This window comes from Nannobrachium achirus (genome assembly GCF_963921795.1).
Source record: "Nannobrachium achirus genome assembly, chromosome: 4".
In the NCBI taxonomy this organism is placed as follows: domain Eukaryota; kingdom Metazoa; phylum Chordata; class Actinopteri; order Myctophiformes; family Myctophidae; genus Nannobrachium; species Nannobrachium achirus.
Window position 1 is genome coordinate 33,934,852 of NC_137813.1, and position 17,674 is coordinate 33,952,525.

Consider the following 17,674-nt stretch of genomic DNA (forward strand, 5'->3'; position numbering starts at 1 on the left):
GTTATAGCAAATGAATTCAACAGTTTTTTTGCAAATGTGGGCTCATCTCTGTCAAGGGATATGGGAGATCCCAATCCCAATTGTAATCATTTAGATTACATTAAGGGTAACTTCCCTACTATTTTACAGTTTGAAGATACTAATGAAACAGAGGTGTTGGAATTAATTTCTAACTTGAAGATATCAGCAGCTGGTCACGACGATATTGGTGCTTCATTGGTCAAATCAGTATCCCATTCAATTATTAAACCCCTTACTCACATATTCAACCTCTCTTTGCAATCTGGAGAGGTTCCAACTGATTTAAAAATAGCAAAAGTTATTCCCCTGCATAAAGCTGGAGACCCAAGACTTTTTAATAATTATCGGCCAATATCAATATTACCATGTTTCTCTAAAATATTGGAAAAACTGGTTTACAATAGAATGTTGCACCATTTAAATGAGCACAATATTCTATATGAGCATCAGTATGGTTTTAGGAAAAATCACTCCACCGATATGGCTCTCTTACAGCTGGTTGAAAACATATACGCATCAATTAATAATAAAGAATTTGCTCTTGGCATATTTCTAGATCTCTCTAAAGCTTTTGATACCGTAGATTATACTATATTACTTGATAAATTACAACATTATGGTTTTCAAGACATAACATTGAAATGGTTGTCTAGTTATGTTTATAACCGTGAACAGTATGTGTATGGTAATGGTTGTTGTTCATCCAAAGTTAAAATGTCATGTGGAGTTCCTCAGGGGTCTATTCTTGGACCCCTATTATTTCTGCTTTATATCAATGACCTGGCTGCTGTATCTTCATCATTTAAGCTCATTCTGTTTGCTGATGATACTAATCTGATTTTAACTCACAAAGATTTTGACTCACTTATTAAGGAAGCTAATTCTGGCATATCTATGCTATCAGAATGGTTTCTGGCAAATAAGTTGTCTCTAAATATAAAGACATCTAATTTTATTGTGTTTGCAAGTAAAAACAAAAATTACTGTCATCATAGTGCAAAAATTTCTATTGGTGGGGTAGAAATGAATCAAGTTTCATCCACCAAATTTTTAGGTGTCCTTGTAGATGATAAATTGACTTGGAAAGAACACATAGATACTGTAAACAACAAAATCTCAAGATCTCTTGGTATCATCAGAAGAATTAGGGGCTTGGTTCATCAGGCTTGCCTATTAACCCTTTATTACAGTTTAATTTACCCATATCTCATTTACTGCAATATTGTCTGGGCAAGTACATATCCTTCAAATAAAAGAAATTTGTAAGAATAGCTACTACTTCTACCCATTTGGCTCCATCTGCCCCTCTGTTTAAAAAATTAAATATACTGTCTATCTATGACATTAACACAGTCCAATCCTGCTCTTTCATTTATAAATGCACCTACCTTTCAGATATGCTTCCTAGACCTTTCAAGGAATATTTTAAGACCAACTCGCAGTTTCATGATTATAATACTAGACATTCAGACAATATCCATCCACCCTTTAGTCGTACCACCCATAGTCAGTTCTCCATTAAAGACAGAGGTTCTTTACTCTGGAATACACACATACATATTGCCAAATCCTCATCTTCAATCAGTAACTTTAAACATAGATTGAAGGCCAGCCTGGTGAATCAAGCCTCTGCATTGGGTTCTACCGCATAAAGTGGCTCTATTTCTGTATGCACGCACACACGCACACACACACACGCACGGGCGCGCGCACACACACACACACACACACACACACACACTTGTGTTGTTTGTTAGAGTATCTTGTTTGAATTCTATGTTTTAACTTATTCTTTGTTTATTATTATAGGTGAGAACCTTGTATAAGCCCTATATGGGCTTCCTTTCTCGCCTGCACTTATATCTATGCATTTTAATAATGTTAACCATTTATTGTTTTTTTTATTGTGCAAATAAATAAATCAAATCAAATCAAATCAAAACATCAAATACAAAGGCAGAAAAAAAGAAAAAGGGGGGGGGAGCATGGGGGCTTAGTCTATTTACAAGTCACAGGTAGCAGCTGTCTGAAGGTGACTTTTCATACCAATTTTGAAGGAGGCTAGGGATTTGCTCTCCTTTAGGGCTTGTGGAAGGGCGTTCCACATGTTGATGGTGTAGCAGGAGAACGAGTTAGAGCCTTGTTTAGTGTTAAATCTACGTTGATGATGATTAGTGGAGCTGCCTCTAGTGTTGTGATCGTGAACATCCTTGACCTTTAAGAAGTAGTTTGTCAGGTACATGGGAATCTTGGAGGTGTAGTGTATCTTGTACACCAGGCCCATTGCAAGATGCTGTATCTGTCAGCTACTTTGAGCCATCCCACGCTTTCGTGGTGATGATCGGTACATTGTGAAGTATTGTTGTTTTAACGTATTCATTATAAATTAATGTGTTCATTTATTCATAGTTCATAATTCATGATTACTGTCAGTAGCCTACTTTATTATTGATACACATACATTCTTGTTCAAATCAATATTATCCTTCATTATGTACGGAGTGTATGTATATCATAAAACAGTCTGAACATAAATTGGCTATAAATGGTTGATCTTGTAATGTATTGGAAACAAATATTCACTATTTGCAATATCATTAAATTATGTTGTAAAATGAATCAGTTAAAAAGAGATTCAGGGGGCATAAAGAAAAACAAGTGGAAACTGAAAGTAAATGTTAAATAGCGGTGTCATCCATGCTAGGACTTCAGAACAAGTTGGTCATACTGTACAGTGGCCACTATAGTAATCTTGGCTGTGTGATTACTTGCTAGGCTCTTCCCTAAAATGTTATATATTTGCTTGTGTACATGAATGCGACATTAAAGATTAAAGTGCAAGACAAACTATCACTTCTATACTTTCCCAGGTAAGCAGTGGAAGAGTCTTTTAAATGGCCTGATTCGCTGATAGTATTCATACAAATGTCCTTAATAAAACCCATTATGCATTCATTTATATTGAATTATTAGCACTAAAAGCATTTTAGATGACTTACTTCCTCAACAATTATCAATATCCAAGTTGTCATTGATGTTTGTGCAATAAAAGCAATGTCACATCAAAGATGATTGAAACGGGTCTAATGTATTTTTTCACCTTTTCCTTCGCTTTCTTTCTTTTTATCCTATATCACACATCCACATGTCACACGAAAAAGCTCACAATAAAATAACTGTTTCAATTGAACACATTTAAGTTCAATGCCAACAGACGGATTAGGCAAAACACAAACAAATAGTTTAGTTTCCTTCGATGACAAGAATACACAATACCAATTTAAAGTATTTCTTTCTCTTAAACGCTAAGTGTATGTATTTTTCCACAGTATACTTGTATAGTATAACATCTCACCGGATGAACATCTCACAACAAAGAAAAAAGAAACAGGATAAGAAAATAACCAACATTATTCATTTCAAATCACGAATAAAATGAACAACAGGGTTTCCTGGACCCCTAAGGGGTCCCCAGACTTACTACAGGGGTTTTGTCAATTGTTTGTGTGATAGGACCTATTTTTACGTTGTATTTTACGTAAGTCATAATCACTTTTTCATGATTTCTTTGAACAGCTGTAGACTTGTAGTTGCAGAAGAACTCAAAGTTCATTCAGGTGACTAATGATAACACTGCACACTGGCATTGTTCATATAGTTTGCTCATTGATCAAGGCAGAAGTTAATCTTCATCACAATAGAAGTGCAGACCACCACCACATTCTATCAGTGTTTCCATTGTGAAGGAAACTGCTATGCTGAGTGAATCAAGTGGTTGAAAGTGGTTTGTTACCTTTCAATAGATTATTTTAACATGACATATGATTAGTAATGATTCAATCAATGAACACGATCACATGACCTACTTCTTTCTTGTCCCATTGGATTTAGTATAAAAAGCCTATACTACGATAGATCACTCAGATCACTGCTGTTGTGTTGGAGAGACGTTTGTGTTTGTGGAAAGGCCATCTGTTCCAGGATTATTCTCAAGCCTCCCAAGAATCAAACTGAGCATGGTATGTTGGACTGCCTTGAAGTCTTATTTGTGATTTACATTATTGTACTCAAAGGATTTCAATCGATTGTAAAAACTTTGATAGAGGATTATTTTCTGCAAGTTAATGCACTAGTGTGTGTGTGTGTGTGTGTGTGTGTGTGTGTGTGTGTGTGTGTGTGTGTGTGTGTGTGTGTGTGTGTGTGCGTGTGTGTGTGCGTGTGTGTGTGTGTGCGTGTGTGTGTGTGTGTGTGTGTGCATGTGTGGCGTGTGTGTGCGCGTGTGTGTGTGCGCGCGTGTGTGTGTGTGTGTGTGTGCATGTGTGGCGTGTGTGTGTGCGTGTGTGTGTGTGCGTGTGTGTGTGCGTGTGCGTGTGTGTCTGTGTGTGTGTGTGTGTGTGTGTGTGTGTGTGTGTGTGTGTGTGTGTGTGTGTGTGTGTGCATGTGTGGCGTGTGTGTGCGCGTGTGTGTGCGCGTGTGTGTGTGTGTGCATGTGTGGCGTGTGTGTGTGCGTGTGTGTGCGCGTGTGTGTGTGCGCGCGCGCGCGTGTGTGTGTGTGTGTGCGCGCGCGCGCGTGTGTGTGTGTGTGTGCACTCGTGTGCATGCAAAGGCTCAATGACTGAATTACTGAAGAAACTTTAAACATAAATATCCTATGTGTTTTTCAGGAATTTGAATTGAAGAATGTGTACCTGAAAGCTGGAGATCAGCTGAAAGTGAAGGGACAGATTTTACATGATGCTGACAGGTAAAGCTATACTTTATTATATAAAAAGCAAATACATTGAGAAATGATTCACTCTCAGGACTTTTAAGTGAGAAAATGGTATTGTTCAAAAATAATTGTGCTTTGAAACAGCAATGGTAATATGTAAATCATGAGCCATGTGTAACTATTGTGAGGTAATACAATTTTAAAACAATTAAGTATTATACTGTACACGTACCGGTATATAGTGTATAGATGTACCGTATCTAATTATTGTTTGATGTTCAACACAACCAATTCCTCATTCCAAATAGTGCAGGACTTGACTTAATCTTAAATAACAACTTTAATGCAGGTTCAGGATTAACCTGGGCAGGGATGAGGATAACCTGGCGCTGCACTTTAACCCTCGGTTCTTTGATGAAGAAGATGGATCCGTGCTCGTGTGCAACTCAAGGCTGGAAGGTTGCTGGGGAGAGGAGGAGAGAAAATACAACCCCTTAGAGAGGGGCTCTGAAGTGAAGGTGAGACAATATGATTACACAGTAGACTGGATGGTGATAGAAAATCTTGTTTTCACAAAATAAAGTGGTTATTTCTTTGTTTGTTTAATTCAATTCATGGATACTGAATGAGGTCAATTTGTACTCCTTAGGCCTATGTATTTCATAGTTCTTGAATTACAAAATTAGCATCAACATGTTTGTCTTTCTTCTAGATTGTCATGAAGATGGCTGGAGACATGTTTACGGTGGAGCTTCCTGATGGGGTGGAAGTTCAGTTCCCCAACTATGACGTCATGGACAGTATCAGCTACGTCAGCATTAGTGGAGACTTCAGAATCAAATCTTTCAAAATCTGCTAGGAAAGATGCGTAACTACTTTGAACCATGCCTAAGCCCACTGATCAACTGAAGCGTCAACATTACTGTGTGATTTGTATATTTTAATGATTGACAAAGTGAGAGTATAGTATTTACCAATGTATGCTATCTAATGCGTGAAGATCTGATCTAAATGGATTACTTTTCTTTTATATTGGAAAGTTGCATCCCAATAAACTACATTTGCTGAATCTTTCAAAAGTCCTTCACATTTACAGAGAAGAAACTGATTAATTGATATACAAAATGTCAGTTATGACTGGTGGCATCTGAAAACACTGGTGTGGTTGTTTTGCTGCAATTGCTTCATGGTCACAGAGTGTGGTCATAATTCCAACGTTATGTGTATACAGTCTTGGGTGTAGTACTGTGTGTTGTAAAGACATACGGAAACTTTGGTCAGTCGGAAACAGATGCACAATAAGCATTTATTATTATTAAGCTAAATAAATGGCTTGGTAATATAGCACATTTTGTTACCCTGGCTGTGAAACAATCGTTCTAATATTATTTGCAAAATGTACATATGACATCTGGACTGAACATCATAGTGTATGGGAGGGGAGGATGCTGTACTTGTGAGATGCAGACAGTATTAAAGAACTTTGTATTTCTTAAGGAATAGGTTCCTGGTCATTTAATTATCAAAAATCAAAAAGATGGTATTTAACTTATGAAATAAAATCAGTTAGTGGCTTTTACCTGTGTCACAGACCTTACTTGTGACATAAATGTTTCAAATAGAAAAATAGAAACAAACACCCTGAACTGGCTCCCTGTTTGTTATCATAATTACTTCACACATGGACCACTCTATTAAAGTACACTAGTTTAAAGGATGTTAATTTGTATTTTACAACTTAGTCATTTTATTCATTTGAACGTAATTATTTGCGACATTCGAAAACTATAACTTGTATTGTGTTATTATTTGAAATTCGAGTCTAGAGATGTTAAAAAGTTGCAGCAATGAAGTATGACATATTAAGCATCATTATCAAAATCACCATTTTATTATACCAGCACTACTGTATGTTTTAGACATGCAGTAAGATATTTTTGAAATATGGAAAATGTTTAATAAACAATCATGCACTGTTTTGCAAACATGTTACGCATACAGATAGTTATTACATATTCTTAAAAACAAATCACAGAGATAAAAGACATTGTTGTCTTCATAGTTACCTTCATTACTCCCATCACATGAGACAAATTGCCTGCTTATAAAGAGGGTAGCCATTACAACAAGCAAGACAGTTCTGCAAAGATGTTCTTCAAGTTCATCATTGAATGGGAGTTGAATAGATACCTTTGAAACTTTAATGTATGCCAAGAGAGAATTGGTGACTAAATATGAGATTATGTTAGGAGAACAAAATAAATGCAGGTCACTGTTCATTGTTGTCAGTGTTCTCATCCTGCAATAAACACTGCAGGAACATCAAGAGTCATTGTTATTGACACGTGGGAAATTAATACAATGCTGGTAGTATCAAAATGTGTACGTTTGAAGAAGTCTGTTGAAAACTGTGTTAATGATAAAATATATATATAGCTATTACTTGAGGAACCAAGAAACCAGAACAATGAATAGTTCTTATGCTTTTAATAGGCTTGATAAAGGTTATATTGCCTTTCATACAGACTTTCAATGTCTAGACTTTGATCTCTTCCTCTTCCTCAGAGAAGGTATATGATGTTTTTTGGCTACAAGTGAAAGCAGGTGGGATGGTGTCCTTAGCCTGACTCCTCCCCTGTGTGAAAGACCCGCACCCATAGTGACGTGACAGCATGTCAGCTGCCCTCTGAAACCTCTCGGCCTCCATCACGGGTTCCACTCTTGGAGGTGACCCCATGGAGGCGTCTGGTGTCTTCATAGATGTCCTGTCTTCATCGTGTGAGCTACAAGAGCGCTCTCTGTTATTTATACTCCCGCTTAATGATGCGCTTCCCACAGTGGTGTTGGGCGAACTCATTGCAGGGCTGTCCTCGACCATCTCAGTGATGGAGGTCCTCTCCTCATCATCCTGCTCCATTTCTCCCTCCGCCTGGCTGTGATTGGACATCTGAAGGTAGCTGGGGTTGTCGATTAGGCTCAGCACCTCACTCATGAGGGAGGGGCCGAGGTCCAATGTGAACGAGGAGAAGGAGTCGGCGCGCGTCAGCGAAACGCCCCCGTTGTCCAGACAAGAAGCACGGTGGGCGTCTGCATCCTGAAACTGCCTTTCGAGGCGGGAGAGTCGGGGCAGAGTTACAAAACCAGACTGCAGACCTGCACACAGTGAAAGAAGGAAAGAGACATTGGTCAAAGACATGACATGGATCAATGGTAAACAGCATTCTACAGTATACCAGTAAGACACCCTAAGGGCGAGAGAGAAGAGACTGACACAATATGTCCATATACCGGTACGTGTATTCCCAGATATGGGCTTAATATTGATGACATCAGGGTGAGGGTGACATAGGCGTGAGGGACGCCCAAACTCCGATGTTCTAGGTGAAAAAATGGCAGAGAAACTTTGAATTTTGTGCATGACAGCTCATTCTCTTTTCAATGGGGCCAGGGCCCCTATTATCTTCTTCTTTCCTGTATCATCGGCATTGATGATTGGTTGACAACATTTTATTTCAAATAAGATTTCTTGTTACTTAAGGCCATGGGGCTAGCTGTCGTCTTCTCCCCCTTGCTAGGAATCTGGATGTGCTCATATCTATACTATAATTTTCCGAATGTCTGAATGTCTGAGTGTCTGTCTGTCTGTCACAGCGTTTCTCCTCAGTGGCTGGAGCAATTGATCTGAAATTGCATCACCATTAGCATATGAACACACCTGACATAACTGTGAAGCCCGTTTGTCACTTTCACAAATCATATGCTGTATACCAGTAAGACTCCCTAATCGGGAGATAAGCGACCGTTGGTCGCTTATCTTTTGTCACACTGCTGACATCAGTATGACATCACACCGTACACAAATGACCCTTATATAAGACCGGCATTATCTACCGACAGATTAGTAACAAGATGTCAAAATCGTTGAAGGTTGAATCTCCAGATATGGAGATAACCAACACATCCCTCCATATATGGAGATAACCGACGAATCTCACTAAGTCTGACCTCACAAGCCCCATATTTGGACACGAACAACATATAACTCCATATATAGAGACATAGCTGCTGACATCAGTATGACATCACACTGCTGACATCAGTATGACATCACACCGTACACAAATGACCCTTATATAAGACCGGCATTATCTACCGACAGATTAGATGCAAGCAGGATCTCGACTCTGACACAACTCATCGGCTCATAAGCTGGTTCTCCCTCCATATATGGAGATAACCGACGAATCTCACTAAGTCTGACCTCACAAGCCCCATATTTGGACACGAACATTATATAACTCCATATATAGAGACATAGCTGCTGACATCAGTATGACATCACACTGCTGACATCAGTATGACATCACACCGTACACAAATGACCCTGACGGCACACACCAAGCAGTGTGATGTCATACTGATGCGGAGATATGAGCAGGGCAAAGGTGTGACGTGTGACCGACGGACGGCCGGTGGAGGTTTTGATACTAAACTGCGACCTAACGGTCGCAATTAGCATTTTTATGGTATCTATTCTGCATCTAGCATGAGGCATATCTATTCTGCATCTAGCATGAGGCAAAATGTTTAACCAGCTCTGTGTGTGTGTGTGTGTGTGTGTGTGTGTGTGTGTGTGTGTGTGTGTGTGTGTGTGTGTGTGTGTGTGTGTGTGTGTGTAGGCGGGGGGGGGGGGGGGGGGGTTGTCTGGCCCTGTTACAGATGTTGTCCAAAAATCATGCAGATCGATACACAGTATCTCTGTAGCCATTAAACGAAACGGGTATTTCTTACATTGATGCTCCTACATATTATCATGCAAGCACCAGTTAAAGTTACTTTCCATCCCTCATATACTGTGTGCACAGTGCACAGTACACCCCATAACCCACACACTGTACATCATTTCGGAGCTCATATCTTTGAACAGGTAAGGACTAGTTTAGATCAAGTTATGGGATGTCTAAGTCTACACGTCTGAGTTGTTACATTTTGCAACCTTTTGTAATACAGACCTACACAAGTTTGTCTGTAAGGTGTTGTGACCTTGGCAAACACATTTGGACTGAAAGACATGGTGTATATATGAAGAACAGTGAAGAACCATCTCCTTGCTCAACCTCTCAATCTAGAAATATTAGTGGAAGTGCTGAATGTTTTGTATATCATAAGATGATACATTTGAATTCAAATTCATATTACAGAACCTTTGAAAGAATGAGCTGTTATAATGTTACTGTATGTGCTGCAGTTTAACTGTTCCACCAGAAGGTGGAAGTATATAACAGCTCAGTGGTATTGTAGGTGTTGTCCATGCCACCATTCTAACCCACACACATTCCAGAGTGCCATGACTTCACTGGCTCTGAATGCTCCCTGAAGGGACAGGCTGAGTTTTTATGTCTTCTGGACAGTCCCATGGTGGTTTTGAAAAGAGCAGTTATAAAAAAGGGAGAACATTAACAGAGAAATAAAAGATAACAGTAAAAGGAAAAAAGAAAAGGGTCTTGGTTAAAGGAATAACAAACAAGAGCTCGCTGGGCATACAAATGCAAGTGCCAAGTGCAGGGCCGGTTATATAAGTGGTTGCTTAATGACGCTTATGGAGGCACATGCCGTTTTCTATGCATTTCAGGGGGTTGGGGGTTTGACCCTCTTTGCCGTGTGGCCAAGAGGTCCCTGATTTTCATCTCTGGGAGTTCCGGCAAGCACTTCAAGCCACTTTCACCCCTGGATTTTTTAGGGGCCACCGAAAAATATCTTGCTTAGGGCCACCAGAATCCAATCGTAGAACCGGCCCTGGCCAAGTGAGTGGAATGTGAGAAGGACACTGGTTAGAGATATCAGAGGGCCAATCGGCTTCAGAGTCTACAGTCAGCAAGAAAAAAGTATGTTCTTTATACCAATAACAATAAATGAATGAAACAGTGATGTTAACATTATCATTGTCAAATAAAGGACAACTTCGCCCTAAATCACTTCTAGGCTCATTTTCCTACTTATATTGATCCAAAAAGACTGTCCATGGGGTCTATTAAGCAGAAGTGCCCCTGTTGTCCAGTTTCCCCAGCAGCTCTCATAGCATATAGAGTGGAGCCTATAAGCCTATCGATTTTACACTATTTGTTGTGTTCAAAAGTGATTTTCTTTTTCATGAATGTGTTACTAGTTGTCATTACAAACACATCCATTCCTTGGTTGTCCCACACAAGCTGCCACAATCTCATAAATAATGTTCTCGGGCGAGTGCCAATCAAAGTGACTGTATACTGGCCAATTCACAGGGCATCTTTTCCGGGACTTGGCAAAACACATAAAATCATAACATCTGTTTAGCAGAGTGTGATGGCTTGTGTGGGACAACGATGTCATGGATGTGTTTGTAATGACAACTAGTAACACATTCATGAAAAATAAAAACACTTTTGACCACAACAAATAGTGTAAAAGTGATAGGCTTATAGGCTCCACTCTATGCTATGAGACTTGCTGGGTTCTCCCGGAGAAACTGGACAACAGGGGCATTTCTGCCTAATAGACCCCTAATGGACAGTCTTTTTGGGTGAATATAAGTAGGAAAATTAGCCTAAAAGTGATTTAGGGCGGAGCTGTACTTTAAGCTTTCTTTAAAAGGTGATAGAATTAATATGCATTCTGTGCAATCAGCTGACATAATTATTCACTTGCTATACCTGCTTATGAAGAAGAGGTTTCCTAATAACAAAGAGCTTCAATCAACCCACTGGCTGCTCACTATCTATCATCAGTGGTGGACAAAGTACTCAACTCCAATAATTGAGTCAGTCAACATGTAGATACTCCCGGTCAAATATTACTCAACTACATGACTATGCAAGTTGTTCTGTCAAATTCATACTTGGGTTAAAGTAGTAGCCTATTCAAAAGTACTGTACTACTACCCACAAAAAAAAGAAATCTTTTAAATATCAATGCATAGCTGTATTGACATTTAGACATTTTCACAGAAAATTAAAATAATCTACAATGACACGTTGTGAGCTTGAAGTTCGTCTATTTTCACAGTTTTTGAACTAGAGTTTAATGTAGCCTACTTTTTTCACTTTCCTTCCTAGAAATACAATGGAGTAAAAAGTACAAATCTCAAGTAAAGTACAGATACTCAAAGATTTTATTTATTTAAGTACAGTACTCAACAGACCACCACTGTCTGTCACTTTGTCACCCCTCAACCCCACTTCTCAGTGACTGTCTGCGCCCTCACCCCACTGCTCTCACTTTGGGTAAATTCTTTCTGAGTTGGGTCATGAATCCAGAGACGGAAGGGGGAATTCCAGATGACCCGCATATGCTGTAATGAAACTGTATGTGCTCAGCACACACACACACACACACACACACACACACACACACACACACACACACACACACACACACACACACACACACACACACACACACACACACACACACGTCTGTCCCGTAAGCACTGATTGGTTAGCGGATATAATGAATGGTGTGTTTATACAATGCAGTCAAGCAAGCACATAGATGACAGGAAATGCCCTCTAAGTATCTTTCTCTGCCAGCTGTGCATGTTTTTGTTTATAGAGATAATTGTGAACAGGTGTTGCCTAGGTGAGTTCAGAAAAAGGGTTTCTGTTTGTTGGTTGCCTCGGAGGAAAGATGCCGAAGGGAGGTCAAACTCCCTCTCTGTGTGCGAATACGTGTGTGTGTGTGTGTGTGTGTGTGTGTGTGTGTGTGTGTGTGTGTGTGTGTGTGTGTGTGTGTGTGTGTGTGTGCGTGTGTGTGTGTGTGTGTGTGTGTGTGTGTGTGTGTGTGTGTGTGTGTGTGTGTGTGTGTGTGTGTGTGTGTGTGTGTGTTCTGCTATAGGCCTATAGTGTGCTGTTTTAGTCCACACATGTACAATATCCATTGCTGTTGCTAAAATCCCATATCCCCTGATTGGGTCTTTGCTATAATGAGTGTGGTGTAAACCTTAAAGGAGTAGTTCACCCAAATAAATACTTATTTTCTTTTTTTTTTATAATTAGGGTCCTGCTTAACCTTCATCCTCGGACTCACCTCACCCCTATTCACCAGTCTAGCGTGGGGTGGCTCAGGGTAGATGACAGAGTACAGCATCTTGCAATGGGCCTGGTGTACAAGATACGCTACACCACTAAGATACCCATGTACCTGACAAAATACTTTCAAAACGTCAAGGATGTCCACAGTTACAACACCAGAGGCAGCGCCACAGACCATGTCCAACCCAGATTTGGCTCAAACAATCAAATTCTTTCTCCTGCTATACCACTAAAATGTGGAATGCCCTACCGAAGGCCTTAAAGGAGAGTAAATCCCTAACTTCCTTTAAAAACGCTCTGAAAAACCACCTACAGGCGGCTGCCACTCGAAACTGATAACAATAAACCTAGCCTAACCGGACCCTCCCCCTGACCCTTCAATGTAAATACCTTCTTATTTTGCATTGTTTTTGTTTATAATTGTTTTTCATTTCTGATGATATCTACTATATAGTACTGTGTTTTATCTGTCTGTCATTCAATGTTATATGAGTTAAAGAAAAGGATCTCAATGGAAATAAGCTGCAAGCAGGCTTACCTGAGTTTCCTTTTAGTTTACCTTGTAGCAGTGAACTCTCATGAAACTGTACCTTTCCCAATGCAAACTTCTAATAAATACTTCAATCAATCAAAACCAGTCACCCTGTTATCAAATTATTGGCTCAGGAATTCAACAAAAACATGGGGTGTATAATTGATAGAAATAAGTAATTGTTTTGGGTGAACTACTCCTTTAAGGGTGTTTTATGAGAAATAAGCACATTATCTGTGATACACTGTGAACAGCTCTTGGTTTGCGGTTTTTTGACATACAGACAGACCAATAAACAGCGTGGCTAATATGCATACCCACAGCTACAGTAATAAGCCATTAGCATGTTTGTTTGTTTTGTTTTTAGGCTTGGCCTTAAAGCTGCTGCAAGCTTTCTCAAAATATATTATTGTAACATGCTGTTAGTGATATTTTATGGTTAGGGATGGGGTTTGGGTTGGGCTTGGGTTGGGTTTATTTTTCTCTGAAGTCAGCTTCACTGTCCTGTTGGGACACAATAGTTTTCTGTCGAATTTTAATGAAATAATGGTGATTGTATCACAGAGTTTCTGGAAGCCTTTTCCTTATACTCTGTGTCATCATCTGTTTTCTCACCATATGTGTAGAAGGAGTCATCGGCAGAGCTGACAGAACTGGGAAACAGCACCCTCTGTGAGCAGCCGTTGGGAGAGTCTATGTTGAGCTGAGGCAGGGAGATGGCATTCTTGATGATGGGCGAGATAGGTGGTGGTGGGGGCGAAAGGTCACGGGAGCCCCCCCTCGGTCGTGGTTCTGGGGTTTTGCGTACAGTCCGAAAGGTGCGCGTGAAAAACCCAGTGGTCTTGGAACTGTTTGCGGAGTCTGGACTTCCTGGCTCCCCTTTGCCCCCATGGTTGCTAAGGAACGAGGTGTCACCAAACACGTCCCCGCCACGGCCAACGTGCATGGTGTGTCGGAAGTCACCCATGGGTGTGCTGATCATGTCCACAGAGAGGTCGCTCTTAAACCGACGTTTGGTCTGAGAGCTCGACACTAGGCCCTTTATCCCTGGCATTTTTCCCAGACTCATGGCAGCAGCAAAACAGAAAACAAAAACAAAAAGAAGCTGTAATATCCCTTTTGATTCAATTCAGGATGTCAGAATTCCAGTTCCAAGTCGAAGTTTGAGTTCTAGTACAGGATCCACTGTGAAGAGAGAAGAAAATAAGAACTTTGAGAGGCTTGGATATAGCGTAGACAGAATATACAAATATTCTATACAAATCTGTTGAGAAAATGTTTATAATAACCCTAACCCTTTCTCTGCAGGGCACTGATTTGACCCATGTTTGTAGTCAGTCAAGTCTCTACTTTTCTATTGCTTTTAGTCCTCTTTTCTCTTCTCCCTTCTCTTTCTTTGTGCCTCTTTCCCACCAACAATACGTCTCTTTATAAAATCTGAAAAGTCAGAGAGAAACCTCTTGTCTCCTTCATAGCAGCAGCTTTCAACCATGTGAAATAAAAAAGCAGATAAATTACAAGGTCTCATCGCAAGGCTCCCTCTGGTCACCACAGCTTATGTGGGTGGAGAGCTTGGGATTGACTGGGTGTATTTTTGACCTTTTTGGTTTGTGAATGTCAGTACTAAAAATACATGTAGTTGTGGCTTTAAATGTATCGAGATGTGATCCCAGAGCGCAGGAACTCAATTGTGCTCAACTCTTTGTGAACCGCCTCAAACAACACACACACGCACGCGCACGCACGCACGCACGCACGCACGCACGCACGCACGCACGCACGCACGCACACACACACACACACACACACACACACACATCCACACACCCACACACACACACACAGTGTCAGGGGAAATAACGTTTTGATTATATGTCTTTTTGGAAGTGGATGACAGCTTAATTGATAGTCTTTCATTTGTGACACTAAAACCATTCAGATAAAATTTCCTCTCCATTGACCAGCCCACACCTGCAGACATCTCAATTTGAATCCGTCAACACAGAATTATGTGTATAACTGTATCACTTAAGAGGCAAACTCCTCTTTCTTACCAGTTTATAGTACCAGTATAATTTGACTTTCCTTAAATGTTATTTGAGCCGTATCCTGGTGGCTCAAGCAGTTAGTGTGAATAATAACAGAACAAAATGTGATTTCATGAGTTTGAATTTGGCACATAGTTATATATTTGCTCTCAACCTGCTCTTTCCTGTCTCTGTCTATGCAATAAAGCAGGAATGCCTTCAAACGACCTTTAAAAAGTGATTTTACATTTGCACCAACGCAATGCTCCTTTAGAGTGGCATATGGCAAACAAGTCATTAATCTGGGTTGTGAAGTACAAATGTACTACCTGGTTACAGCAGCATCCTAGCTATATGAGCCTGTTTACAAACCGTTTACTGACAGCCCACCCGTCTAGACACTAATCACTACAGTGGAGGTTTATGAGAGCCTTGTAAAACCCAAAATAAATGTTTCTATCTCCTTCTTTTTTTACTTCCCTGAAACTAGACTTTCTGTTCCAGTTCTGGCATTATAATTGGCAGATATACCGGTAGGTGTCCTTTATTCAGGTAATGCAACATAACATTAGACTGGAGTGGTGCAATATGTCAGCTTTTATAACCTGCCAACCCAAAACACGTTTTGAAGGTTATAAATAACTTTGTAAAGCAAATCTAATTTATGTTTTCCCCACTCACCACTACTTAGTTTACAGGGTAGATGACATTTGTTTACCCCAGGAAACACTTTCCTTAGTACTGCAACTTTGTTTGTTTTTTAATCCCTGAGGGATTAATCAGAACTGTCACTTCTGATCCCATCCAGCACACTTATAAACTGTACAGTACTAAAACACTGAAATATGAGCATACTGTAATGCCTCATTTTCATCTACCAATGAATGTTTACAAGACTTATTGCGACCGTCAGATGTCAGTCATTCCCTCTGTCTGTCCGTCACTTCACGTCACACTTTTGGCCCTATACTCTTATCTCTGGCACATCCATGCCAAACTTTGCACACACACTCCTTGGCTGGCAAACCACAACCTCCTCCCCTGATTTCTCACATGCCCCTATAGCGCCACCATGAGGTTACTTTTTGCAGACAACATACATGCGACCTGATGTTGCTGTGTTTACTAAGTTGTGATTGTTCTGTTAACTGCAACATCAAAAGCAACACAGTCTTAAAGCTATACTGTGTAAGTTGCTCAACTAGTGGTCAGAGCTGTATAGCAAACCGCGGTCGCGTCCGTGTCTTTCGGCCGTTTTCCCTGGTTCCTGTGCGTTCAGGCATTCCGGAGAAACGGACTCCTTCACCCGAGTATGTTGTTGTTATGTTGAGGCAAGCTACTTCCTGAGAAGTCAGCAAGATGTGCCTGTGATTGGCCGGTAGTGTACCATGTGTTTATGATCGGCGATATGATTGGCCAACGTATACACATGATGCAGATGACGTCATTTTGCTGTGAAATTCTCCCCCCCTCACGGCTCATAGAAAACATATAAAGAGAAGGCTTTAGAAGCTGAAATTAACGGAGTGGGGGTTCTAAAACTTTAGCGATTTAACAGTTAGGACAATTTTAAGATTTGTTTTATAAAAGAAGTTACATGGTATAACTTAAGTGATGCTGTGATTCAGCATGCACCCAAAAACATACAGTACCATATCTTTAATCTGTCACTTACTGGCAGTGAGTCCTTCTGGTTCACCTTTATGAAGGCTTCTGTGAGAAATGTAAGCATGGTCTGGGCCTCTCTCCCTCAGCCCCCAACAGCAACTGTACAGAGAGGGATGGCTGGTCTGCAGGCTTGTGCTAATGAGATTGATCCATGTGTGGTACCACACCGCCAGTACTATTGTATAGTCCAGTACTATAGTTCAGTAGTCCAAGAGTCACCAGGATGCCAGTTCCTTTGGGATGCAATGAAAACACACTCACTTCACTTTGCTTTACTTTGAAGCAATGAAGTAAATTGCAGTAATATGAGTGACTGTTTTGTCTGCATCGCCTTGGAGAAAAAGCAGGGCTCCTCCTGGATTGGACGTGTGCTGGATTAACTCCTTTAATCTCTTCTGTCTTCAGTTGCTCTCTTAAGGCTGCTCTTCATAACTCATCCCTCTGCCTTCTTCAATCTATTTACTGCTCTGCAGGCATCCAGGTAGGGGGGCTTCTGTGTTTTCATTCACTTCACAAGGCCAGTTAAAAGAACTGTGGGGAGAAAGAGAGATAGAGAGGAGGGAAGGAGAGGCAAGTTATAACCAGCAGAGCAGCCAATCAATTCTACAAAATGTTTGGACTGATGCTGATGATGCTCTGTTTTTATCTC

General features: G+C 40.4%; 2 protein-coding genes across 2 annotated transcripts; one reads left to right on the forward strand and one right to left on the reverse strand.

The window, feature by feature from the left end:
- Positions 1-697: 697 nt before the first annotated feature.
- Positions 698-5,591, forward strand: LOC308282849 (galectin-1-like; the record flags this gene model as incomplete). Its single annotated transcript, XM_080723235.1, has 4 exons — positions 698-706; positions 4,686-4,765; positions 5,082-5,250; positions 5,445-5,591. The coding sequence occupies 4 exons, from the start codon at positions 698-700 to the stop codon at positions 5,589-5,591; spliced, it is 405 nt and encodes a 134-aa protein (XP_080579361.1).
- A 1,059-nt stretch (positions 5,592-6,650) lies between these two features.
- On the reverse strand, positions 6,651-17,107 carry cdc42ep1b (CDC42 effector protein (Rho GTPase binding) 1b). Its single transcript, XM_080722929.1, has 3 exons — positions 17,033-17,107; positions 13,946-14,515; positions 6,651-7,885 (listed from the first exon to the last, which is right to left on the reverse strand). The coding sequence occupies exons 2-3, from the start codon at positions 14,397-14,399 to the stop codon at positions 7,269-7,271; spliced, it is 1,071 nt and encodes a 356-aa protein (XP_080579055.1). The 5' UTR covers positions 14,400-14,515; positions 17,033-17,107; the 3' UTR covers positions 6,651-7,268.
- Positions 17,108-17,674: the final 567 nt, after the last annotated feature.